This window comes from Microcaecilia unicolor, chromosome 7 (genome assembly GCF_901765095.1).
Source record: "Microcaecilia unicolor chromosome 7, aMicUni1.1, whole genome shotgun sequence".
In the NCBI taxonomy this organism is placed as follows: Eukaryota; Metazoa; Chordata; class Amphibia; order Gymnophiona; family Siphonopidae; genus Microcaecilia; species Microcaecilia unicolor.
In genome coordinates, this window is record NC_044037.1 from 2,485,221 (window position 1) to 2,510,506 (window position 25,286).

The 25,286-nt window shown below is 44.2% G+C and overlaps 1 protein-coding gene across 1 annotated transcript in view; it reads right to left on the reverse strand.

Annotated features, from left to right (window-relative positions):
- Positions 1-654: 654 nt before the first annotated feature.
- Positions 655-25,286, reverse strand: part of LOC115474072 (nuclear cap-binding protein subunit 2-like) — a 30,285-nt gene continuing 5,653 nt past the window's right edge. The window contains exons 2-4 of the mRNA XM_030209385.1: positions 16,758-16,939; positions 10,309-10,447; positions 655-920 (exon numbers count right to left, since the gene is read on the reverse strand). Of these exons, the coding sequence (XP_030065245.1) occupies positions 822-920; positions 10,309-10,447; positions 16,758-16,939 (420 nt within the window). The 3' untranslated portion in view covers positions 655-821. The remainder of the gene's footprint in view (positions 921-10,308; positions 10,448-16,757; positions 16,940-25,286) is intronic.

The following is a 25,286-nucleotide window of genomic DNA, read 5'->3' on the forward strand; positions in this document are numbered from 1 at the left end:
CTTGCCAGAGTGTGGTAAGAACAGTTATATCTGGGTTTAAAAAAAAGGTTTGGACAAGTTATGGAGAAAAAGAAAATCCATAAACTGCTATTAAGGTAGACATGGGAAAAGTAACTACTTATCACTTGGGGTAAATAGCATGGAATGTTGCTACTTTTTGAAATTATGCCAGGATTAAGCACTGTTTGAAGCAGCATACTGCACTAGATAGATCTTCAGTCTGACCCACTATGGCAGTCCTTATGTTCTTAACCATGGTCATATAACAAATGCTTTGATGGATGCAGTATATCAAGTTATTATAAAGTAAAAAAAAAGCTTTCAAACAAATAAGCCATAGTTATGCTTTATTTTTTTAACATATACAAAGAAGTCTGTAGAAATAAAAATTAAAAACCAGTGCAGACCAAAACTTGTAGGACATCTCATCATCTATATAAATTATCAGGCTCGCTATAACTTAACCAAACGCAGGCCACAATTCCAACTGCTCAAGTACTATGCAAGGCTTAGCACAAGCTGCTACAGCACAGTGCAAACACAGCAGAAAGAATTTATCCATTTCATTGTTACAGAGAAATGTGAGTGAAAGCCCGCTCTCGGAACAGCAAATACTATGTCTTCATGGATAGTGTTTACATGCTGAGTTCTTCATTTCTTCTGTTGCTGGTAATTTCTAGACCTTCTTTATATGCTGAGACTGTCTGTATGCAGAACACTAGCATTTCTGGTCCTGTTCTAGATTCTGGGATCATCTGGAAAGAGTCACTGAACAGTAACAGTAGATGCTGAAATATTTGGTTCTTATATACTAAATCAGATTAATATATAGCAGTCTGATTACTGGTCTTCTGCCACTGCACTATTTTTCCAAAACCACCTCGCCCAGCATCGTAATCTGTGCGATACTCATCTCTAACCTGTGAAAGCAAGAAAACAAGAGTATTATTGGTAAACTACAATAGTTTTTTCTAACATAAGCAGGTGGCCCCTTAAAGGCTAACCATTATGGAGGTATGAGCTTTGAAGGACCAGACTTCACTTCATCAGATACATATAGTTGCAGGAATAGGTAAATATACATGAAGATGAATGAGGGAGAGGATGCAGATTATAGAGAAAGTATTAAAAATTGCATTAGCTAGACCTGCAAAGCTCTATACCAGGTGTAGGCATGTCTATCTTTATAGTACTCTGTACATTTAATAGACCCATGTAATAAAAAGCAGAAGTAATTGGTGTAAAATACAGGCCTTTTTGTGACACTAAAATCATGGCAAGAACTACCAACAAGCAACAGTATAGAAATTGAGCAGAAAGACTAGATCTGCCCAGTTAGTTGATCTCTGCTGCCAAGGACACATCTCAACTGCCAGACATGGTGTTTGACCACCTGCAAAATTTATCTCCATGATTCCCTCCAGCATTAACCTTCCCTATTCCTAAGAGCTCGATAATAAACCCCCAGCAACATTACCATGCTTGTGGCCCACCAATTGGCTTATAACAGACTAGTTATGTGACTTATTTCTGATAAGTTTTCTAGTTTTTGTGATACCTGCTGGATAGTCCCAGCTACCAGTTTGTATCTCTATCAGTCTGATCTAAATAATTATGCAAAAGATAGGTCTTCAACAAGCAATTTGTACTCAGCTTCTTTCTTAGATCAGAATATGCAATGTCTGAGCTACGAAAAAGTGTGGACTTAGTTCAGTCATACTTAAATTGCTTTAAGAAACTTAATACATCAGCACACCAATAAAATTTTAATATTTAGGGGAGGAAATGATGTCACTATGAAAGATGAAACCTAACGCGAGTGCTCTGTTGCAAGCCTGAGCAATTTCCCTCCCGAAGAGTTAAGCGTATTTGAGGCATATTTTCAAACCACTCAACCAAATCACTCCATAGAAACCTATGGAACTTTGGAAGGCTAAGTGCTTTGAAAATATGCCTCTTTGTCTTGGTACACTAGTTGAGGGAAAAGATGCTGAAAGTCAAGTGGTACCTGAATGGCAACCAAAGAGAGGAATTACAATGGTAAACTGGCATCCTGCATAGTGTACAATGTCTGGCAATTGGGACCACATGGTGCAGCTCAGATGGAAAAAGACTATAGGAGCCCAGCACACAAACAGAAGTCTAACAGCACAGTAGATGGAATCAGAGACAGCCCTGGAGGTGGATGGTGTCACTAGAGCTTATCTTCAGGCCTGGATGGTCAAAATGAAAACTGGATATTTCTGTAAATAGTCCAGATCAAAAGCTGAAGTGTAGGAACTCAAGGCAGAAACAGACAGGTGTGCAAACTGATTACATGGGCATCTGTATGGATAGGTGTGAGGATCAGGTGTCGGAGATACTACTACTACTACTTAACATTTCTAGAGCGCTACTAGGGTTACACAGCGCTGCACAAATTAACAAATAAGGACAGTCCCTGCTCAGAAGAGCTTACAATCTAAAGGACGAAATGTCAAGTTGGGGTAGTTAAGATTTCCTGAGAAGAGGTGTAGTGATTAGGTGCCGAAGGCGACATTGAAGAGGTGGGCTTTGAGCAATGATTTGAAGATGGGTAGGGAGGGGGCCCGGCGTATGGGCTCAGGGAGTTTGTTCCAAGCATGGGGTGAAGCGAGGCAGAAAGGGCGAAGCCTAGAGTTGGTGGTACTGTATAAGGTTGAGGGGCCGAGGACAAAGTTGGAAGATCTTGAAAACTACCCCAACGCCATATACTAGAAATGCCATGGTTTCTACAGGATGAGAATACTCACTCTCAATAGTTGCTTAGATGCTCCCACCTCACCCCAATAGAAAAGGCACACTGATTAGTACCACCCCATCCCCCCCATTTAATGATCACCCAAGAGACATGATTATCTGCTTTCAATATTTTGTAGATCAAGAGAGATTAATAATGTGTAAAGCGAGAAAGCAAGGGCGGTCAGTGGATTCGTTTAAAAATTGAACTATTCTAGGATTTGGCATGGTAACTTTGGATGAAACCTGGAAGCTGTTTAAACAAAAAAAAAAAAAAAAGGGTATGGAGGGATTAGGCAGATCCAGGGAAAATAGCTACAAAACAGTGACATAGTACCTGTACAATCCATCCAGTGTGCCCAATAAAACTCATTACATAAGGTATGATGTGATATTTTCAGACCTATACCTGATCTTGATTTGTCCTTGTTATTTTCAGACCTTAGAAGTCTGCACAGCATGGTCCTTGTTCTAAAATTTCAGAACTTGTCAACAAAGCCCCTGAAAAGCTCCACTCCAACCCATACAAATCTAGTCAGCCATGATCAGGGCACAGACCACTGAATTCTGCTCAGCACTGGCTTTGATTATCAGTTACTGGTGGTGCCACCAAATCTCGGCTAAGTTTCCTTGGATCCAGGATTCCTTTGTGTTTATCCCACACATTTTTGAATTCTGTTACCATTTCTAGTTCCACCACCTCCTACTGGAGAGCATTCCAGGTACCTACCACCCTCAGTGAAAAGAATACTTCCCAACATTATTCCTGAGTCGATCCCCCCCCCCCCCCAAACCTCAATTCATGACCTCTAGTTCTACCACCTTCCCGCCTCTGGAGAAGGTTTGTTTGCGGATTAATACCTTTCAAATATTTGAACGTCTGTATATCACCTGTTTCTCCTTTTCTCCAGGGTATACATGTTCAGGTCAAACTGCATACCATTTTCGTCACTTTTCTTTGAACTGCTTCAAGTCTTTTTACATCTTTAGTAAGATACAGCCAACGACAACTTGTATAGGAGCATCAACACCTCCTGCTGGTTATACTCCTCTCTATGCAGCCTACCATCCTTCTGGCCGCAGCCACCGCCTCGTCCCATTGTTTCCTCACCTAGAGATCCTCAGTCACCATCCTGAGGTGAGCTTACCAATTTCTCCCCTATTATCTGGTACATCTCTTGGATTTCTGCACCCCAAGTGCATCACTCTCCAACTCCTTGGCATTAAATTTTACCTTTTGTACTTATTATAAAGAAACCGCTGTTCCTTATTTTTTACTTTTTATTTTGCTGTGAATTTTCTACAGTGTCTATTTAAGTTATTTTAAATATTAATAACAGTGCTCAGTTGTCACATATTACTCCGGTCAAGTTTCTCTTAGTAATATGTTGTAACCCACATCATCGCACCATGGCCCTCCCTTCCTCCTTGTTTACTTAAGTCTCTATATCTTGTTCTTATACATTTGCATTCAACATTCCGTACAGTTTACTTCAACGTAATAATTAATGCACCTATCTTGGGGCTGGTCTTTTACATTAGTTATGATGTGGTTATTGCTCTGGAGTAACTAGTTCGTGACCTTTTTTCGTGTAGCTGAATTCTGCTCAGCTATTGCTTCATTTCTCCATATCTTCACTCCTACTTAGTTCTCAACACAAGTTGTGTTTCACTCGTCTTTCTCGTCCTCAGAACTATTTTTATCTAAAACATAAATACATGTTACTGTATCACTATCGCTTCTGTTTTTCTAATTTGCACCTTAATTTAATCTCTATTGTTCTAATTCTTACTTTCCTTTTAATTATACAATCTCAAATTGGTGTGGAACATCGCTCCTACTCAAGACTTTTCAACCAAAAAAACGCTTGCCCATGCACCCTAGTTTTATAGCCTACTTTTACCTTCCAGACCTTTGACCATTCTTCTAATTTTTGGAGATCTCGTCTCATGGTTTCTACTCCCTTCATGGTATCCACTCTATTGGCTACCTTCGTGTCATCCGCAAAAAGGCAAACTTTCTTCTAACCCTTCAGCAATGACTCTCTCAAATCGGAGAGAATCGGCCCCAGCACAGACCAGAAGCACTCCACTGCTCACCTTTCTTTCTTCAGAGCGGATTCTATTAACCAGCACCCTCTGCCACCTGTCAACCAGTTTACCACTTTGGGTCCCAAGTTCAGCCTTCTCGGCTTATTCATGAGCTTTCTGTGAAAGACCTATCAAAGGCTTTGCTGAAATCCAAGTAGATTACGTCTAGCGCATGTCTTTTATCCAGTTCTTTGGTCACCCAAGTCAGATTCGTTTGGTAGGATTTTCCATTGGTAAAGCCATGTTGCCTTGAATCCTGTAACCCATTGGCTTCTAGAAAAAGTTAACTATATTTTCCTTCATGCGACTATTATTTTTCTTACCAACATGAGGCTTACTGGCCTGTAGCTTCCCACTTCTTCCCTGTCTCTGCTTTTGTGTAGAGGGACCACATCTGCTCATCTCCAATCCCATGGAACCTTTCCCGTCTCTAAAGATCTATTAAATAAATCCTTAAGAGGTCCTGTCAGCACTTCTCCGAGCTCCCTCAGTATCCCAAGATGTATTCCATTCAGCCCCATAGATTTGTTCACTTTCAGATTGTCAAGCTGTTTATAAATGCTTTCTTCCGTGAGCGGTGCAATATCCATTCCATTCCCAGATACACCCTCGGCAGATGACCACGTCCTTCTCCAGGATTTTCTTCCATGAACAGCGAAGAGAAGTATTTGTTTAGCACATTCAATTTATCCTCATCACTCTCCACATAGCCACTCAGCATCATTCTAGTTTACAACTCCATTCCTATCTTTTCTCCTTTACCCAATGGTCTTGTCACCTCTTTTTACGTTTTTAGCCATTTTTTTCCTCTGTCTGCACTTTCGCTTGCTGTATTTTCCTCTTCGCTTTTTTGAATTTAATCCAGTAATCTTTTCCGTGATCCTCTTGTTGCGTTCTTTTGTACTTCTGGAACAAAGCTTCTTTTGCCCTTATTTTTTTCAGCCACTTCTTTAGAGAACCATATAGGCTTCCTCTTTCCTTGTGTAAAGATTGCCTTATTTAAAGCAGCTTTCAGTTTGGACCATTGTGCTTCCACTTCCCCTATGCCGGCCTGCCAGTTCCTTCTTCGTGTATTCCCCAATTTTACCTAAACCAGTCCATCTGAAATCCAATAATTTGACTGCACTCCTCTTTTGCTGTTATATCAAACCATATCGTGTGATGATCACTATTGCCTAGGTGGGCACCCACTTGGACATTGGAAACACTTCCTCCATTTGTGAGCTCTAAATCTAGTCTCAACTCTTCCCTCATGGGTTCGGTTACCATTTGTCTGAGCAAGGAACTTTGACAGCCATCCACGAATTCTCTACTTCTCTCTGATTATGCCAACAGGATGTTCTAATCCACATCAGGCAGGTTGAAATCTCCAAGCAGTAGCACCTCCCCTTTCATACCAAGCTTATGGATATCTATCAAATCCTTGTCCAGCTTCTCCATCTGTGCTGGAGGTCTGCAGGTAACACCGGTGTAGATACAGTGGGGGAAATAAGTATTTGATCCCTTGCTGATTTTGTAAGTTTGCCCACTGACAAAGACAAGAGCAGCCCATAATTGAAGGGTAGGTTATTGGTAACAGTGAGAGATAGCACATCACAAATTAAATCCGGAAAATCACATTGTGGAAAGTATATGAATTTATTTGCATTCTGCAGAGGGAAATAAGTATTTGATCCCTCTGGCAAACAAGACCTAATACTTGGTGGCAAAACCCTTGTTGGCAAGCACAGCGGTCAGACGTCTTCTGTAGTTGATGATGAGGTTTGCACACATGTCAGGAGGAATTTTGGTCCACTCCTCTTTGCAGATCATCTCTAAATCATTAAGAGTTCTGGGCTGTCGCTTGGCAACTCGCAGCTTCAGCTCCCTCCATAAGTTTTCAATGGGATTAAGGTCTGGTGACTGGCTAGGCCACTCCATGACCCTAATGTGCTTCTTCCTGAGCCACTCCTTTGTTGCCTTGGCTGTATGTTTTGGGTCATTGTCGTGCTGGAAGACCCAGCCACGACCCATTTTTAAGGCCCTGGCGGAGGGAAGGAGGTTGTCACTCAGAATTGTACGGTACATGGCCCCATCCATTCTCCCATTGATGCGGTGAAGTAGTCCTGTGCCCTTAGCAGAGAAACACCCCCAAAACATAACATTTCCACCTCCATGCTTGACAGTGGGGACGGTGTTCTTTGGGTCATAGGCAGCATTTCTCTTCCTCCAAACACGGCGAGTTGAGTTCATGCCAAAGAGCTCAATTTTTGTCTCATCTGACCACAGCACCTTCTCCCAATCACTCTCGGCATCATCCAGGTGTTCACTGGCAAACTTCAGACGGGCCGTCACATGTGCCTTCCGGAGCAGGGGGACCTTGCGGGCACTGCAGGATTGCAATCCGTTATGTCGTAATGTGTTACCAATGGTTTTCGTGGTGACAGTGGTCCCAGCTGCCTTGAGATCATTGACAAGTTCCCCCCTTGTAGTTGTAGGCTGATTTCTAACCTTCCTCATGATCAAGGATACCCCACGAGGTGAGATTTTGCGTGGAGCCCCAGATCTTTGTCGATTGACAGTCATTTTGTACTTCTTCCATTTTCTTACTATGGCACCAACAGTTGTCTCCTTCTCGCCCAGCGTCTTACTGATGGTTTTGTAGCCCATTCCAGCCTTGTGCAGGTGTATGATCTTGTCCCTGACATCCTTAGACAGCTCCTTGCTCTTGGCCATTTTGTAGAGGTTAGAGTCTGACTGATTCACTGAGTCTGTGGACAGGTGTCTTTCATACAAGTGACCATTGCCGACAGCTGTCTGTCATGCAGGTAACGAGTTGATTTGGAGCATCTACCTGGTCTGTAGGGGCCAGATCTCTTACTGGTTGGTGGGGGATCAAATACTTATTTCCCTCTGCAGAATGCAAATAAATTCATATACTTTCCACAATGTGATTTTCCGGATTTAATTTGTGATGTGCTATCTCTCACTGTTACCAATAACCTACCCTTCAATTATGGGCTGCTCATGTCTTTGTCAGTGGGCAAACTTACAAAATCAGCAAGGGATCAAATACTTATTTCCCCCACTGTATAAGCTCCATCTTTTTTCCAGGACAATCCATATAGTTTTTCTTTCCCCAGGTTCCCTGCATTTCAGCCGCTCTGATATTTATCACATACAGCACTACTCCTCCAGTTCTTTAGCCCTCCCTCTCCTTCCTAAAAAGGATTATAGCCCGGTATAGTCACATCCCATTCACGGGACTCATTGAACCATGTGTCAGTAACAAACAATATCCAAATTTTTCTCTAACAATGCTTGCAAATCTTGAACCTTTTTACTTAGACTATGAGCATGTGTGCTCATTGCTTTCCATGTGGTGAGCAAGTATGGCCGGTTTTATTTATTTACATGACCTTTCCCTTTGCCTTGTTTTTTTTCTGGGGCGAAATTCTGAATTCCTTTGTTTCCTTTTGTCACCCCAACCCTCTAGTGTAAATATCTAGAAACATACTGTTTGAATTTGTCCCCGTTTAATTTTTCCTGTCACAGAAAGATGCAGCCCATCATTACTGTACAGCCTGTTATTTTTCCACATACCACCCCATCCTCCTATGTATCTCAACTTTCTTCTTTACACCAAGCTTCAAGCCACTTATTGAACTTCTCCGTTTTACGTAGTCTTTCCTCTCTCTTCCCATATGTAGGAATAACTTCAGAAAAAGATGCAGTCTGAACCAAAGACTCAAGTCCCTTCCCAAGCTTCCAGAATGCTCTATGTGCTCTAAACTTGCTATTACTAGCCAGGTCATTTGTCCCCAAGTAGATTACAATATCAGTTTTAAAATCCTTACTCTTGTCGGATCACATTCAGTATATGGTTGGTACTTCAGGTAGCCGAGGATCCTGGAAAGCATTTCACTAGGTTGGATCCTTTGAACTGTGTTCCTAAGTTAATGCCTCCGATAACGTGGCTATTTGAGCAGGCATTTGGCCTTTTAGCCCCTGAAGTTTGATGCCAGTCTCTCACAGGCATATTTCCTAAATATTAAGATGTGCTATTTACTAATGTCTTTTGTTATAATAATGATTGGTTCTGTCCTCTTGTGTGGCTATTTTTCTTTTCTTTATGATATAGTAATTCCTTTTCCGTTTCCTCTTTGAATATTAGGATTGTACACCGCCCAGTTCTGTGTGTCAGTATGGGTGGTATAGAAAAAAATTGAAATAAACTGTGCAACAGTGCTTAGCGGGGCTCTGCTGGCAGAGAGTGGAGAGTGGCAACTGACAATCAACCTGTGCTGGGAAACAGGAAGCTGCTGCCCAGCTGAGCTGAATAAGAGTTCACCTTGTTTATCAACTGCCGGCCATATGTTTGGGTTGAACGAGAGGGGCAGTGACTGATGGGGAGAATGGATGTGGAGGGACAGAATAAGAGGAAGAAAGACTGATGGTATGATAGAGTGAGCAGGGAGTGGAGGGTATGAATTGAGATGGGACATAGTGTCTCTAGCTACAATTCTTCCATATAAAGAACTGGGGGCTCAATTTGCCCTTCAAAAGAAAGTTGCTGTTTCGAGGAGATACAAGGGTCTATCTGTTTTGTATAAGAAAACCACACATGCAGGTCAGGGGTGTTTACTAAAGATGCGTGCAATATTATGGAATCCATGCCTAATTTACATGCCAGGATTTACACTGGGTTTCAGTTGCTGTAAATCCTCACACCCAAAGTTTGGTGCAGAAACAGTGCACAACTCAGATTGCCGTTTATAGAACAGCATTCTATGCGGATTCTTTTCAGCACCCAAATTTGGGTGCCATTTACTGAATCTAGTGGATGGGTGGAGGTGGACACACCCGACTGAACGTGACCTTACCTAATATTCAATTTGCAAATATGTACATATCTTATTTTCTTAGACAAAGCTGCTGCAAAAGTGGAGTTTTCTAAGACAAACTATTACTTGGTCCAAGTGTGGACTGAGTTGATAAAGGGGCATAAATCCCAAGTCAACTTTATTGGAGACCTAACGATTGCCTTGATGACCCCACTACAGTAAGCAAGTGGAACAGCACTTGGAGTATTCGAGGCATTGTGGAAAGAGCTAAAGGCGACAATGAGACATCTGATGGCCATAGCAACTCTAAGAAATATAGAATGGAAGAAATGCATCACTTGCACCATATTATAACTGGTTTGAAGGCTGCAGAGATACGAGGAGGAATATTCTTGGTTGCTATGGACTGCAGTGGCGAGGGGGGGGGGGGGGGGAGGGAGATGTTCTGTACTTCTAGATCAGTGAGAAGTGGGAGCACTGGAGAATCAACGTGCACCTGCTGAACATTCTGTTATAACATTGTTATTGTTTTATTGAAGAAAAAAGTCAAAGTTAAGTTTAAAATTTTTTAAAAGTATTTAGATGTCAAGCATTTATAATGTGAGGGGGGATCCTGAAGTATCACAAAGATTCTTACCTGTCCACCAGTTTTTCCTCTACCAAACTGTCGACCTTCCTTAAATCCAGCATCCCAGTCTGTACGGATTATCCGGTCATCCAAACGTGTGCCATTGAGGAACCTCATGGCATTCTCTGCCTCATTTCTTGTATAATATCTGTAATGAAATATAAGGAAAACCAAAGGACACTGGGAAAATCTAGCTGCCCAGAGGACAGGAAGGAAAAAAACAAAACTGTTCTATAAACAGTATTAACTCAAACATCTTTATAACCTCTGGCTGAAGGCCTCTATTCTGACAAACCCCCAACTTCAAATTTTGCTTTTCATGTTAGCACAGAATCAATGAGTCAAATGGCAGTCGAGAAGGATTCCCAAAGTAATATTCCTTATCTGTACTTCAAAACAACTTTAGGACCCATTTACTGAACAGCACTGACATGTGGTAAGAATTGTACTTAATATTTATATTTGAATTGATTTTTTGTTTTGCCCTCAAATAGCACACCAAATTCAGCCAACTGAATAAATAAATAACTGAAGCCAAATAAAAATAAATGCATTACAAAAAAAATACATTAAAATTCTCCTATGGTGGCTGGGTTTGAACTGTCTTTACATTTTATTACGTCTGGTTTTACACGTATTAATAGGAAATGAACTTTCATATCAATTCTTACCTTGTGTCGGCATGGGTTCAGCCAAGGAGTCTTGCCTCACCAAAGAGTATCCCTAATCACAGCGTCTCCAAAAGACATTACATGAAGTGATACCCGCAAACGAGCCTACTCCAGAGTAGCCCCCACACTCTGGAATGCACTGCCCGAAAGGCTCTGCTTAACACAAGACTATCTCTAATTCAGGAAGAAGGTGAAAGCTTGGCTCTTCAACCAGGCCTTTATTGGAAGAACTAAATTGTTAGTCTCACTCACACAAGGAGTGACATGCGCTTCACATACAGCGAAGATACTTACCTGTAGCAGGTATTTTCCCCCGAGGACAGCAGGCTGATTGTTCTCACATGTGGGTCGTCGTCCGTGGTGGCCCAGGAATCTGCAAACACATTTTGCAAGCAAAATAAAGTCTTTCGGGAAAGTTCCGTCACGCGGGCAGCGCAAACCGCGCATGCAAATTACATCCCCCCTGCAGCACGAGCGTGCCTCTTTAGTTTAATAAAAAAAGCATATAAACAAGAAACAAAAACAACAACTTCAAAGGGGAGGAGGGTGGGTTTGTGAGAACAATCAGCCTGCTGTCCTCAGAGAATACCTACTACAGGTAAGTATCTTCGCTTTCTTCTCAAATGTGGGGTATCCCTAGCAACCAGGCTCACTCAAAACAATGAACATTGGTCAATTGGGCCTCGCAACAGTGAGGACAGAACAAAGATTGACCTGAACCCAAAATCAACTAACAGCGTGCAGCCTGGAACAGAACAAAAATGGGTCTAGGGGGGTGGAGTTGGATTCCAAACCCCAGATTCTGCAGCACCAACTGCCCAAACAGACTGTCACGTCGGGTATCCTGCTGAAGGCAGTAATAAGATGTGAATGTGTGGACTGATGACCACGTTGCAGCCTTGCAAATCTCTTCAATGGAGGCCGATTTTAAGTGGGCCACTGACACAGCCATGGCTAACATTATGAGCCTTGACATGGCCCTCTAGAGTCAGCCCAGCTTGGGATAAGTGAAGGAAATGCAATCTGCTAGCCAATTGGAGATTGTGCGTTTTCCGATGGAGACTCCCCGTCACGTACATGAATGTTTCCTTGTCTGTGCTCACCTCGCCCTCTGGTGGCCAGAACCGGTGGCTGCTATGAACTGCCACCCGTTCCAGACTTTAGCCCAGTCAGGATCTTCCGGGCTGCCAGACTTGCTTCTCTTGTTTGTGCGTGAACAGCACCCGTAGCTGCCTTGTGATTCCTGCAACTGAACGTCAGCAGCTGAGGGGCTTTATTAATCACCTAGAAACTTCTGTGTTTGCCTTTGCATCGTCTAAGGTCCCTGGTTTGTTGGTGCTTTGTTGTACTTCTGCCTAGTCTGGTTTCTTGTTTGAGTTTCTTGTCCAGTTCTTGTTAGTCTGTGTGTAGTTTAGCTTAGTTTTATTGCTTTTTCCTAGTCTAGTTTGTTTGTCTGTGTCTGTTTCTTAGTGGCTGCGTGGCAGCTTTCAGTCCTCTTTTCTGTGTTCTGGCTTAGTGGCTGCTCTGCATCTTTCAGTCCTGTCTCTTGTCTGTCAGTATTTGTACCCTGTTTCAGTGGCTGCTTGGCAGCTTTCAGTTCCTGTCCTTTAGCTTGTCCAATTCCTGCTTTGTGTAGTGTTGTCTGTCTGTGAGTCCCAGCCCAGTTTCCTGCCTTGCTGCCCATGTATATTCCTTCCCCTCTGACCCTCAGTCTCTGTTCAGCCTAGTTGGTATTCAGTTCCTGCCCTGTCTGGTAAGTCCTGCCACCCGCCTGCACCCAGGGGCTCAACTCCTGAGGGGCGGCGGTCAAGTGAAGGTGAAGTCTAGCTGTCCCTGTCAGAGTTCTGCCTCGTCTCTGGTGTGGGGTGGTTTTGCCTGCCACTGCTGCTCCACAGCAGTGGCCCAAGGGCTCACGAACCTAGTTTCTGCCTTGAAAAACTGACACTCCCCTCCTGTTGGGATCAAAAGAAGCAAACAACTGGGTGGATTGTCTGAAGGGCTGTGTCCGCTCCACGTAAAAGGCAATGCTCTCTTGCAGTCCAAGGTATGTAAACTGCTTTCGCCAGGACGGGTATCAGGTCAGGGAAAGAATGTTGGCAAGACAACTGACTGATTCAGATGGAACTCTGACACCACCTTAAACAGGAACTTAGGGTGCATGCAGAGGACTACTGGAACTTGATATACGGTGCATACACCACCAAGACCTGAAGCTCACTGACTCTACGAGCTGAAGTAACAGCCACCAAGAAAATGACCTTCCAGGTCAAGTATTCAGTGACTCAAAAGGAGCTTTCATCAGTTGGTTGAGAACGACGTTGAGATTCCATGTCACTGGAGGAGGTTTGAAAGGGGGCTTTGACAAAAGCAAAACTCTCATGAAGCGAACAACTAAAGGCTGTCCAGAGATAGGCTTACCTTCTACACGGCGATAAGCACTAATCACACTAAGGTGAACTCTTACAGAGTTGGTCTTGAGACCAGACTCTAAGTGTAGAAGGTATTCAAGCAGGGTCTGTGTAGGACAAGAAAGAGGATCTAGGGCCTTGCTGTCACCCCAGACGGCAAACCTCCATTTGAAAGAGTAACACCTCTTGGTGGAATTTTTTCTGGAAGCAAGTCAGTCTCGAGAGACACCCTCTGAAAGACCCAAGAGTCGAATTCTAAGCTTTCAACATCCAGGCCGTGAGAGCGAGATTGGAGGTTGGGATGTAGAAGCGACCCCTCATTCTGAGTGATGAGGGTTGGAAAACATTTCAATCTCCATGGTTCCTCGGAGAACAACTCCAGAAGAGGGAACCAAATCTGACGCGGCCAGAAGGGAGTTATCAGAATCATGGTTCCACAGTCTTAGAGTTTCAGCAAAACTCTTCCCTTATTAGAGGTATGGGAGGATACGCACACAGAAGGTCTGTTCCCAAATGCAGGAGAAAGGCATCTGACACTAGTCTGTTGTGGGCCTGAAGCCTAGAACAGAACCGAGGGACCTTGTGATTGATCTGAGTGGCAAAACGATCCACCGCGGGGGTGCCCCACGCTCGGAAGATCTTGCGGACGAGTTCAGCGACCACTCGTGAGGTTGCATTACCCTGCCCAGTCTGTCGGCCAGACTGTTTACGCCTGCCAGATAAGTGGCTTGGAGAAACATGCCGAAACGGTGTGCCCAAAGCCACATCTGGACGGCTTCCTGACACAGAGGGCGAGATCCGGTGCCCCCCTGCTTGTTGGTATAATACATGGCAACCTGATTGTCTGTCTGAATCAATGACTTGGTTGAACAGCCAGTCTCTGAAAGCTTTTAGAGCATTCCAGATCACTCGCAATTCCAGATTGATCTGAAGACCTTTTTCCTGAAAGGACCTAGCTCCTTGAGTGTGAAGTCCATCTACATGAGCTCCCCACCCCAGGAGAGATGCATCCGTTGTCAGCACTTTTCGTGGCTGAGGAATTTGGAAAGGACATCCCAAGATCAAATTGGATCAAATTGTCCACCACTGCAAGGAATTTCGAAAGTCAGTGGACAGTTGGATCACATCTTCTAAACTAACCATAGCTTGATACCACTGGGAAGCTAGGGTCCATTGAGCTGATCTCATGTGTAGGCGTGCCATGGGAGTCACATGAACTGTGGAGGCCATGTGCCCCAGAAGTCTCAACATCTGCTGAGCCATGATCTGTTGAGACGCTTGAACCAAGAACACTAGGGACAGGAGGTTGTCTGCCCTCTCCTCATGGAGATAAGCACGAGCTGTCTGGGTTCAACAGTGCTCCAATGAATTCCAATTTTTGAACTGGGGTGAGATGGGACTTGGAATAAATGATCACGAACCCCAGTAGTTCTAGCACCTGAATAGTCATTCGCATGGACTGTAAAGCGCCCGCCTCCGAGGTGCTCTTCACCAGCCAATCGTCAAGATAAGGGAACACATGCACTCCCAGTCTGCGTAGCGATGCTGCGACTAAAGCCAGGCACTTTGGTCTAGCGTCTGCACCCAGGGTGTTCACAAAGGGCAGTACATGTTACTGAAAGTGCTGTGCTCCCAGCCAAAATCAAAGATACCTCCTGTGAGCTGGAAGTATCGAGATGTGTTTGTAAGCATCCTTTAAGTCCAGAGAGCATAGCCAATCATTCTCTTGAACCATGGGAAGAAGGGTGCCCAGGGAAACCATCCTGAACTTTTCTCAAACCAGATTATTTGTTCAGGCCCCTTAGGTCTAGGATGGGATGCATCCCCCCCCCCCCACCGTTTTCTTTGCACAAGGAAGTACCTGGAATAGAATCCCACTGGCCTTTAGAAGGGCAGGGAGTTCCTCTGCAAGTACCTGCTTGTACTGGGAGCTGTAAGAATGAGCTCCTGGTCTGCAATTTGGAGGCAGACCAGTAAGTCTACAGAGAGAGGATAGCCAGAGTAAACACAATGCCAGGCACACAGAGAGAACAACATCTCTTACCCTTCCATTAGCACCATCTTGCCTTCTAACCCACACCTCTAATTGGACTTTTGCCAGCAAGGATCTGTGACGTAATGCTTATTGCTTCACTGCTGGTTTCTGTCTAAAACTGGAAACAAGTGGTACCTTGGTCCTATGAAACCTACTGGCCCTGTACAGTTAAGGTGCTGGAGCAGAAGGGAATGGGAAGACAGCGAGATTACTATCAGCAGGCACTACATACTGTTCAGAAAAAAAGGTTAAGAGTACATAGTCAACTGGGTGTAGGAGGATAGGGTAGGCTTCTGCCCACTTAAAATATGCTTGGTGGACTAGCTCCAGATAGTCAGTGTGTGGGTGGGTGGGTGGGTGGGTATTAGTAAATGAAATCATTACCTGGCCTAAACAGGTGTATCAAATGTATTCAATGCAATTTTACAGACCCCATAATCTTCAAGCTTCAATTTATAAGAAAGAAAACTGATAAAATTCTAACAAAAACTGATGGAACAAAAAAAAGAAAAAGGAAACTGAACTAGGTCCAAAGTGATCATCAAAACATACCTGGATTGGTTTGTTCTACTCCCTATAATTTACACCAATTCTTTGTATATGATTCAACTGTATAATTTGCCCTTAGTTTATCCCAATGACTTTGTTCTACCCATCGTACCCTCTCTATATATTTCAAACAGCACTTGCCCCGTCGGCTGTTGAGATGTTTCATTGTACTGTATGAATAGCATTTGTTCTGCAGAAATCATAAGTATCTATACTATATGAATGTTCTTCCATGCTGTTCATCAAGGTATCATTTATATTCTGCTGGTATTTGTTATATGATAATGCAATTAATGGTTTATATTTCTGATGTTTCATGGTAGTACTATTACTAGGCTATATTTGGTCATTTTCCTATTGCTATGCTGTTAACAAAATTGTAAGCTTTATGTTATGTTACCTAAACCTGCTGTACACCGACTTGGGTGAATCTCTTCATAAAAGGCGGTTAATAAATCCTAATAAATACAAAAATAAAATGTACAGCCATCTAGTTCATTCTGAAGTTTATGAACATAAGGAGATCATGCTTCAGCTCTTCTTTACAAACAGCACTGCACTAGTATAATCAGTACTAGTCCCCAATTATAAAAAAAATGCAAAACTCTGGTCTTTGAAGGCTGTAAACAAGTGATCATGGTATGAAAACGAACAATTCTCAAACCATGCTTAATGAATATTCATTGATATCCTAAAAATCAGATCAGTTTGTCACCTTCAAAAACCAGGACTGCGCACTTCTCAGCTAAAAGGATATAAATATGGAGAATATGTATGTGCGTGAACACAGGATACTCTACAAAGCAGAAGCCACAGGGAGTCTTCTTGATCTTGTCCAATCCCATGATTATTTTCTTCACACCTCCACACTTTGAAAATAGCTCATGGATCTGCTCCTCAGTGGTGAAGAAGGAAAGGTTCCCCACGTATAGGGTGGCTGTGGTCCGCAGAAATTTCTCCTGCAGATATTTACTTCCCTGGCAACACAAAAATATAGTCTGAGAATCAAGCACTGTCCTTTCTTATGGGTAACTATCATGCATGGGACAGTCACTGTTCGTTCAAGGGTGGTGCTTTCCTGGAACACAGGTTCTATGTGATGGCCCCATGGGCAGATTCTACATGTCTCTGAGTTTAGGAGAACCAGTCTTTTTGAACATGGGTTGCCACCCCACCTCAATCCATAGTGCCCTCCTATGTCTGTCTTAGTATATTCTCCAGCTGTAGACAGGCTCACCCTGGACCTACCAAACCTCTTCGCAATCCAATCTGATTTTTTTGAGTAAATAAATCAAGCAGCCACATTCTGAACAGTCTGCACTTTTCTTAACAGGTTTTGTGGCAATCCCAAATAGATATTACAATAATCCAGTTTGCTAAGAAATCAAGGTATTTTCCCCAAGGACAAGCAGGCCATATTCTCACATGTGGGAATCCCTAGCATACAGGCTCACTAAAAATAAACACTGGTCAACTGGGCCTCGCAATGGTGAAGACATTACACAGATTAAAATGAAACTATATACAATTTGAATGAGAGTGCAGCTTGGAACAGAATAAAACAGAAGTAAAATTGTTTCAGAGTTTCTTCCCCCTCAGTCCAAATCATAAAACTATGCCAAAACATTTCACAGGACCCCACGGTCATTCACAAAGGAAAAATATTCAACATTAAGGAATCTTTCACGTGCTTATCTTCCAATGTGATGCATATCATTGTGTAAAAAAAATGCAATGAAGGCTGCTACATTGGAGAAACCAGTCAGATGCTAAAGAAGAGATTTAATTTACATAGACACCATATGAAAAATGCCTGTACCAATAAAGGTATCACGCCTGTGGGGCAGCATTTTACAAAACCAGAACACTGTACCAGTGACTTCATGGTAAGAATCTTAAAAGGGAACTTTAAAACAATACAGGAACGTAAGATTTGAAGTCAGAATGATTAAATATTTTGACACCCCCCCCAGACAGGACTTAAATATCTGGGTTTTCTAGCACATTATAAACCATAATTATACTGCTTTGTCACCCTCCTGTCTCCATGCATATCCCCCTGCCCCTCTTCCTGTCTCTCACTTATCCACCCCCATCCTGTTAGACTGTCACTGGAATGCTTTGATGTTTCACTTATATATACTGTCATCTACCAACATTTGCTTATTTCCGATCTGACGAAGAAGGGCAACCTTCGAAAGCTAATCAAGAAATGTATTACGTTATCTCCAATTAAAAAGGTATCTTTTCTTTCCCATGTTTTATTTCTATTGATTACCTTTAAAAGTGGACTAACACGGCTACCACACCTCTACCTGTAGCAGGTATGCTCTGAGGACAGCAGACCATTCATTCTTACATGTGGGTGCATTCATGTCACATGATGTGGAGTGCTTTAAGAGTGAATATGCTTTTTAAGAGCGTGAGCTACCATCTCCAACGTGAATGGGCGAGTGCCTTCACTCCTGCTGCGCAAGTGCGGTACTAGCAGTACAGTACCAAAGCACTGAAAAACTGCTCCAAGGGGAGGTGGATGGCCTGCTGTCCTCAGAGAACACCTGGTAAGTATCTTTGCTTTCTCTGAGGACAAGCAAGCCATATTCTCACATGTGGGAATCCCTAGCTACCAGGTTCACCGAAAACAGGTCAACTGGAACTCGCAATGACGAGTTTAAAACAATAATTAACCTCAAACTATATACACCCTGTGTGACAGTGCAGCATGAACAGAACAAATCAGGCCTAGGAGAGTGAAATTGGATTTTATACCGCAAACAAGTTTTGTAGAACTGTCTGTCCAAACTGACCATCATGTCGGGTATCTTGCTCAAGGCAATAGTGAGATGTGGAAGTGTGGACTGAAGACCACATTGCTGCCTTGCAAATTTTTTCTATAGAGGCTGACCTCAAGTGGGCGACTGATGCAGCCATATGAGCCTTGACATAACCTTCAAGAATCAGCCTAACCTGGGCATAAGTGAAAGAAATGCTATCTGCCAGATGGGTTTATCTTCTACACGGTGCACTAACTGCACTGAGGTGAATACTTACAGAGTTGGTCTTAAGACCAGACTTAAGAGAGGCGCAGAAGTTATTCAAGTTGGGTCTATGTAGGGCGGGGAAAGAAACAGGATCTAGGGCCATGCACTCACACCAGACAGCAAACCTTCTCCATATGAAACTAACATCTCTCGGTGGAAGCCAGCAAGACCTTGGAAACACCCCCAGGAAGATGCAAGTAAGGAAATTCTAATCTCTCAACATCCAGAGGACTGGAGGATGCGATGCAAAAGAGAACCCTCATTCTGCATGATGTCAGAAAACACTCCCGATCTCCAAGGTTCTTCGGAGGATAACGCGGAAGAAGATGTAACTAGATCTGCCTGGCCAGTAGGGGGCGATCAGAATTGTGGTTCTGTGGTCTTGCTTGAGTTTCAGCAAAGTCTTCCCCATGAAAGGTATGGGAGGATACACATACAGAAGACTTTTCCCCCAATGGAGAAGTAAGGCATCTGACACTAGTCTGTCATGTGCCCCAACCCTAGAACAGTACTGAGGGACCTTGCGATTGAATGGAGTGGCAAAGAGATTCAACAAGGGGGTGCCCCATTCTTGAAAAATGTCACTCGTGCTGAGCGACCACTCATGCGGTTGCATGACCCTGCTCAGTCTGTCGGATCTGCCTGCCAAGTATGTGGCTCCGAGAACCAACCTGTTCTGGACAGCCCATTGCCACATCCCTACAGCTTCCTGACAGAGGGTATGATCCGGTACCCCCCCCACTTGTTAGTGTAACACATTTGCAACCTGATTGTACTCAGACAATTTGAACAGCCAATCTCTGAAAGCTTTTATGGCAGTGGCTCCCAATCCCAGTCCTGGAGGTACCCCAGCCAATCAAGTTTTCAGGATATCCACAATGAACATTCATGAGAAGTCCCACTTCCAGTCTGGCAACCCCTGTGCTGCCTTCCTTGGAGCAGGGAGGGGTCCTAGAAGGAGACCATGACCCTGGTGAAGTAGGAAATAATCCTGTAGCCCAGACCTGCCCACCAGGGGAAGCAATATCCTCTCAAACTGAGGATGTGGCTACAGGAGCTTCTGCCAGGAGGGAAGGGTTAGGACAGTTGTTGTAGTTGGTGATTTGATCATTAGGCATGTAGACAGCTGGGTGGGTGTGAAGATCACCTGGTCACTTGCCTGCCTGATGCAAACTCACGTGTCACCTAGATAAGATTTTAGATAGATAGTGCTGGGGAGGAGTCAGAACCTCCTTCCCACATTTTTCTATGCCATTGGTACCAACATGTACCAAGACAGCTGGCTCCTCCCTGTAGGTCTTCTCTACGTACCTCTCTGTCTCCCTCAGCAGCTCCAAGGCTGCTACTCTAGCCTCAATGGACCCGTTCTCTGGACGCTAGGAGCTCTCTGCATCAGGCACACACATATAACCTCTCACCAACTCTGAGAATCACACATGTGACACTCAATGCAAAAGACTGGATAGCACCCCTCTTGCTGCTAGACTGCTGTCTTCATCTTATTTATTTAGATTTTGCTCACGCCTTTTTCAGTAGTAACTTGAGTTACATTCAGATACACTGGGTTATTTCCCTGTCCATAGAGGGCTCACAATCTAAGTTTGTACCTGAGGCAATGGAGGGTTAAATAACTTGCCCAAGATCACAAGGAGCAGTGGGATTTGAACCGGCCACTTATGGATGTTAAAACTGGTGCTCTAACCACTAGGTTACTCCTCCACTCTTAGTATTAAGTTTTTCAATAATTTAAAACTTGCTAAGGTACTAAGGATAGTCTAATATAAAAAGTCTTTAGCTTATATGGTATACTGTTTGATTTAGAGTTTTCTTCTTAAAAAGTAATGAAATGCAATTAAAACTTTGTAAGAGGACTTCTCTCATTATCCTAATTAGAATAACTGACTATAAATGAAAACCAAACTAGGCCCTGTTGTGCTTTCTAGAGGCTCTCAATGTCGTAGGCTGTGGCAGAAAGTTCAAGTTTTAAAACGATGGGGGGAAAGGGTTTTACACTATGGAAACTAAGCTTTGCTGCAAATGTAAAGTTAAATCTCTAAATTGGGGTTTCCTGAGACTATCAGCTCTGCTCTACACTGATGCTAAGGTAAACTCTAGAATAGTTCTTTATCTGCTAACCAATGAAACTGTAATAGATCCTTTGAGGCTCACTTTCAAAGCACTTAGACTTACAAAGTTCCAGATAATCCCCCACCTCAGGTGCGATGCATCCACTGTCAGCACCTTCTGGAGCTGAGCAATTTGGAATGGAAGTCCCATGACCAGAGGAGGGACTGAATCAATGCCAGTGTCACTTGGATGACATCCGCTAGGTTTCCAGAGGTCCAACACCACAGGGAAGATACAGTTCACTGGGCGGTTCTCATGTGAAGCTGTGCCATGGGTGTGACATGCACCCTGGAGGCTATGTGGCCTACCAATCTCAACATCTGCCAACTTGTGACCAGCTGGCTGGCTCGAACAAGTGGCGTGTGCGACTAGTGTGTCCGTCTTTGGCACACGTCTGCTGTGTCTCTAGCTGGGTTCCAATGAATTCCAATTGCTGAACCAGGAGATGATGGAACTTGAGGTAGTTTAAAACGAACCCCAGTAGCTTGCTAGCACCCAAATAGTTCTCCACATGAAGTCTCCTGAGCACTATCCTCTGACTTGCTCCACCAGCCAATTGTCCAGGTAGGGAATCACAGACTCCCAGTCTGCGTAGTGACCCTGTGTCTACTGTTAGACACTTGGTGAAAACCCTGGGAGCTGATGCGAGGCTAAACGGTAACACATGGTAGTGGAAGTGATGTGGTCCTACCTGAAATCCGAGATACTTCTTGCAACTTGGAAGTATTGGGATGTGAGTATAGGCATCCTTTAAGTCCAGATAACATAGCCAGTCTTTTTCCTGGATCATTGGGAGAAGGGTGCCCAGGGAAAACATCCTGAATGTTTCACTGACTAGGCATTTGTTCAGGGCTCTTAAGATCTAGGATGGGACACATCCCCCATTTTCTCTGGGACAAGGCAGTACCTGGAATAGAATCCCTGCCCTTCCTCCCCTAGTGGAATTAGCTCCACAGCATGGGCCTTTAGAAGGGCAAAGAGTTCCTCTGCGAGTACTTCCCTGTGCAGAGAGCTGAAAGAACATGTTCTTGGAGTGCAATTTGGTGATGACACCAATGTAGAGCTTAACAAAGATGGACAATTTGAAACCCCACTGTTTGGAGGTTACAAGGGGCCATCTTTCTTGGGAAAAGGTCAGTCTCCCCCCCCCCCCCCCCACAGTTAGTCAGACAAGGTCACTGTTACAGCGGCTATGCTTTGCGCGCTGGTAAGAAAGAGCGTACCTATGCCTCAGAATAGTAGGGAGCTTGCTTCATCTTGCCTGAAAACCTAATGGATGAAAAGGATGTAGAAGGCGACTGGCGGGAAACAGTATCAATGTTATCAGTGTGCTTCTTTATGAGGTCAGCAATCTCCTCCACCTTCTCTCCAAACAGGTTATCCCCCCTCCCCCCGGCATGTGGCATCCACCAATCTCTGCTGAACCGCCGGGTCAAAGTTAGAGACACAGCCATAAGAGTCTGCACATATCTATACTCTGGGAACAGATCATAAGTATCATAAGCGCCCCTGGCCAAAAACTTAAGACATGCCTTCTGCTGCTTGGCTAGCTGGTGAAGAGATTTAGCCTGCTCTGTTGGAAGAGTCTGCCAAATCATTCTGCACACCAAGTTCTGCAAGTAAAGGCTCATGTAACAGCTAGTAAGATTGTATGCAGGAGATGAGCAGAGAAGCCTGATATATCTTCCGCCCAAAGGGACCAGGGTTTAAGCTTCTATGCCTGGGGGTACTAAAGCAAAGTCCCTAGAACTTCTGGTTCTTTTGAGCGTGGATTCAACCACCAGGGAATGGTCATCCAACTGTGGTCTATCAAACCCAGAGGTACTCTGGATCCGATACATAGTCAGGGACCAACAAAGGGACTCCCAATTCTTCACTTGAAAGTCCCACAGGATCCTGTGAAGCGAGACTGTCATAGCCTCTCTAGGAGGAGAGCCGTAGCCCAGGATCTTGAATGTCTCAGCCCTGGGCTCGTCCTCCATCTGCATCTAAACTGGAATGACAGTCGCTATTTTCCTTACAAAAGCAGGGAAGGAAAGGCTCTCAGGTGGAGACTTCCTTCTTTCCTCTGGAGGGGAGGGGTCAGATGGGATGCTATAGGACTTCTCCTCCAAGAAGTACCTAGAGTCTTCATCAGACGTCCATGAGCGCTCATCAGTGTCAGCAAAAAACTCCTCATCACAAGGCCGAGACCGAGCCCACCTTGAGATAGAGGAACCGTGTCCCCAGTCTGGAAGAGCATCGAGGTGTAGGCTCCACCCTTGACTTCAGCAAAGCTTCCTCCATTGATGTTGAGGGGGTGCCAGCCCAAGCAGCTGTTGACACCGGTACCGCACAAGGCACCGGTGTCTGAGATCTCACTGTAGGCTGAGGGCCTTGTGAAGCAGCAAGAGGAGGCATGGCTAGTGCAAGCACCATAGATGCCGATGCACTCTGTTGCAGTAGTCCTGCCAAGTGCTCATGAAGCATAGCCCGGATGTGCTCATCACAGGCCAACACTGGGAAAGGCTGGGACATCGGTTCAGAGGCAGCCTGCAGAACTGTTGGGGTTGATGTGAGAACCCGGTGCATGGAAACCCTCACATTGGCACTTCCACATTTGGAGGGAGGTGTCTTCCCGGTGTCAATGCTTCTTGGGGACTGGATCCCTCAGTGCCCCGTGTTTCTGGCACCATGCGTCATGAGATCGATGCTTGCACTTCTTGCCTTTGCCTGATACCATGCATCGACATTCCTTGATGTCGACAAGGACGTCGAATCCCCATGCATCCTCAGTGTTGGGTCTGATGCTGATCGGTACGGGGTGCCCTGCACAGTGGTCGGCGTCAAGGAAGGTGGAGACGAACGTCTACTCCCAGTGGAGGACCTGGGTCTCGCAGCCATAAGAACTGATGCATCCGAAGCCGGTGCCAAAGTCAACGATTCGGACAGGTCTCCAAAATTTTTGTCTCTTGAGCCTCTCTGGACAGCCAGGTTCTTTTCTGCATATGCAGACAAAATACAGCTCACAGCAGAATGTTCTGGCCCCAGACACTGAAGACACCAAGAATGGGTGTCTTTCCAGAGATAGTCCTATTGCACCAGGCACAGCACCTGAAGCCACTGGAAACCTTCGGTAACACGGAAGGGACAACAGCCATGACCAAATCAAATGGCTTGATGGTGACTGAAAAAAAGGACAAGCACAAAAAAAAAATGCCTGACTGGAGCTCAGGCCTAAGAAGGCCTACTGAGCGCACCAAAAACAAAGGAAACTTAAAAGTGGAGAAAAACCTAATGTAAACTAAGGGAAGGGAGCAGATATTTTTTTGAAGAAAAATAAAACAAAAATCAGGGAAAACCCTCACAGAGAAGTCACAAAAAAGCTTGAAACCCCCCCCCCCCCCCCCCACGCGTCTCTCCTCATAGCGGATGAAGAGAGACTGCTGGTCCTGTGCTTTCGTGGCAGGTGGGAAGTACTCATTGCATGCGCAGTGGGAACGCTAGTGTGTGCTCTTAAAACATATAAGTTACCCACATATGAGAATATGGCCTGCTTGTCCTCAGAGAAAACCGAATTCTACCACTGACATCATTGGTATAAGCTGTGTGTTCCACGGAACAATTCAGTATGTGTCTTCCCAAGCAGAAGGTCCCTTTTTCTAATGCACTCATGGCCAATCAACCAATCACTGCCGCTGAAATTATAATCGAGTGAGCAAAATACCATAATGGCTACCCTACATATACCATGAAGGAAAGTCCATAGACATAGGGAAGCCACTGCTTGACCTGGGATTGGTAGTATGGAAAGTTGCTACTATTTGGGTTTTGCCAGGTACTTGTGACCTGGATTGGTCACTGTTGGAAGCAGGATATTGGGCTAGATGGACCATTGGCTTTACCAAGTATGGCCATTCTTTTTTTTTTTTATTTTTTAAACTGTAGCAATATCACAGGAACCCCACATTGCTGCGAATCAGAATAAGAACTGACTTTCCAGAACAGTATAGCAGACTAATGGAATAAAAATGATGAGGTAGGACATAAATTCCTTAGTGTCAGCTACATTGTTCTGCACTGGTGGGATGTACTATAAGCAGATATATTGGATGGGAGAAGATCCCCCCCCTCCCCAATGACAACTCTGCCAAAGTCCAAGCAGACTCTGGCCAAC